The sequence below is a fragment of the Tasmannia lanceolata genome, unplaced genomic scaffold (assembly GCF_043159265.1).
Source record: "Tasmannia lanceolata isolate RefF3 unplaced genomic scaffold, GAP_Taslan_0.1 ptg000006l, whole genome shotgun sequence".
Classification (NCBI taxonomy): domain Eukaryota; kingdom Viridiplantae; phylum Streptophyta; class Magnoliopsida; order Canellales; family Winteraceae; genus Tasmannia; species Tasmannia lanceolata.
In genome coordinates this window covers 37,541,234-37,543,185 of record NW_027518683.1, presented here as the reverse complement: position 1 = coordinate 37,543,185, position 1,952 = coordinate 37,541,234, and the positions used below count along the sequence as shown (strand labels likewise).

Genomic DNA, 1,952 nt, shown 5'->3' with positions numbered 1-1,952 from the left:
TGGGTCATATCTTTTAAGTAGATAGACTCTCTACCGAGCCTCTTGGGGCATCGGTTTATGGGTCATATCTTTTAGAATTTCGACCTTAGTTCGTAGTCTTAGAGATTTATTGTTGGGGAGTAATTGCTCTACGAATGGAGAATCAAAAAGGAGATTTCTTTATTTGGAGGAGAAAATTACATGTCTGCAATATCACAAAGACAAAAACAAACACATAGATTTATTAAAAACACATAAAATGAAAAAGAACTGCATTCTTGCCTACTGGTAGAATTTCTTCAAGTTCGATATATGCCAAGTGCGGGGAATAGGGTCGCCTTCCAGACTCTCCAACTGATATGACCTTGGTTGGAGTATGCGGGAGACGCGGTAGGGCCCTTCCCAAGTAGAAGCCAACTTCCCCGAGTTGCGAGGGTCGGAGACTTCGGCTCGTCGTAGCACCAAGTCTCCTGTTTTGACTGCTCTCTCCTTCATTTTGGAGTTGTAGTATCGGGCGACCCTCTGTTGATATGCGGCCATTTGGACTCGGGCCTTTTCTCGGGTTTCTTTTACAAGGTCGAGACTACTTCTCAGGTGCTTGGGGTTCGCCTGTTCATTGTATGCTTCGAGCCTTGGGGAGTGGGCACCAATCTCGACTGGTATAACAACATCTACTCCGAAGGTGAGGCTAAATGGTGATTCTCTTGTTGCGGTCCTGGGGGTGGTTCTATAAGCCCAGAGGAAATTTGGTAATTCTTCTGCCCATAAGCCTCTGGCGTTCTCTACGCACTTCTTTAATCCTTGCAAGAGTGTCTGTTGGTTACTTCAACCTGTCCGTTAGCTTGTGGATGGCCAACCGATGTGCATCGTTGTTCGATGCCGAGTTTCCCGCAAAAGTCCTTGAACTGCCTGCTTGAAAACTGGGTTCCATTGTCGGTTACAAGGACCCGCGAAATTCTGAACCTACAAATAATATCATGGTAAAAGAAGTTTTCCATTTCTTTGGAAGTGATCTCTTTCACCGCTTTGGCTTCGACCCATTTGGTGAAATAGTCGATAGCAACATACATCATTTGGTGCCCCTTGGTCGAGTTCGGAAAAGGTCCCAGTAAGTCCATTCCCCACATGGCGAACGAGAGAGAATTGGAGATGGGTTTGTAGGGAACTGCAGGGAGACGAGTTACGGTAGCGTACTTCTGGCACTGCTCGCATTTTCTGATAAAATTCGATGCGTCATGTTGGACAGTCGGCCAGAAGAAACCTCAGCGGAGTATCTTGTGAGCTAACACCTTCCTGCTCGAGTGATCACCACAGATTCCTTCGTGGACCTCTCTCATCGCGAGTTCCGCAACTGAGGGTTGGAGACATTTCAATAGTGGCCATGAGAAGGACCGCTTGTGTAATGCTTGTCCTTCGAAGATGTAATGAGCGGCTTTCACGATCAAGCGTCGGGCCTCTTTCCTATCAGAGGGTAAAGTGTCGTCTCTTAAGTAGTGTACTATCGGGTCCATCCAACTGGGCTCTTCTCTGATTTGTAGGATTTCCTTTCTCTCGACGCTAGGTTGGGAGAGAATCTCTGTGAAGACATTTCCTGATTCAAGTATGCCAGATGACGCCATTTTGAAAAGAGCATCGGCACGGGCATTCATGGTTTGGAGGATCTGCACTATTTGGAATTCTTCGAAGGCGGAGATCTCCTTACGCACCTTTTCTAGGTATCTGATCATTTGCTCTTCTTTAGCTTCACTAAAACAGTTGACTTGGCTAATGACTAGCTATGAGTCACTATGTGCTCTGACTCGGTTGGTGCATAACTCGGCAGCAAGTGCCATTTCGACGATTAAGGCTTCATACTCTGCTTCATTGTTCGAGGCTTTGAAGTCTAGCTTCAGGGCGTATTCTATGAGGAAGTTGTCAGGTCCTGATAAAACTAATCCAGCGCCACTCTTTCCAGCAGTGGCGGAGCTGTCAAC

General features: G+C 46.6%; 2 protein-coding genes across 2 annotated transcripts; both read right to left on the bottom strand.

Annotated features, from left to right (window-relative positions):
• Positions 1 to 261: 261 nt before the first annotated feature.
• Positions 262 to 910, bottom strand: LOC143878966 (uncharacterized). The gene is made up of 2 exons (XM_077381180.1): positions 810 to 910; positions 262 to 706 (listed from the first exon to the last, which is right to left on the bottom strand). Exons 1-2 carry the CDS (start codon positions 908 to 910, stop codon positions 262 to 264), a joined length of 546 nt encoding a protein of 181 aa, XP_077237295.1.
• A 331-nt stretch (positions 911 to 1,241) lies between these two features.
• On the bottom strand, positions 1,242 to 1,706 carry LOC143878965 (uncharacterized). Its single transcript, XM_077381179.1, has one exon. It carries the CDS (start codon positions 1,704 to 1,706, stop codon positions 1,242 to 1,244), a length of 465 nt encoding a protein of 154 aa, XP_077237294.1.
• Between the last annotated feature and the right edge of the window lie 246 nt (positions 1,707 to 1,952).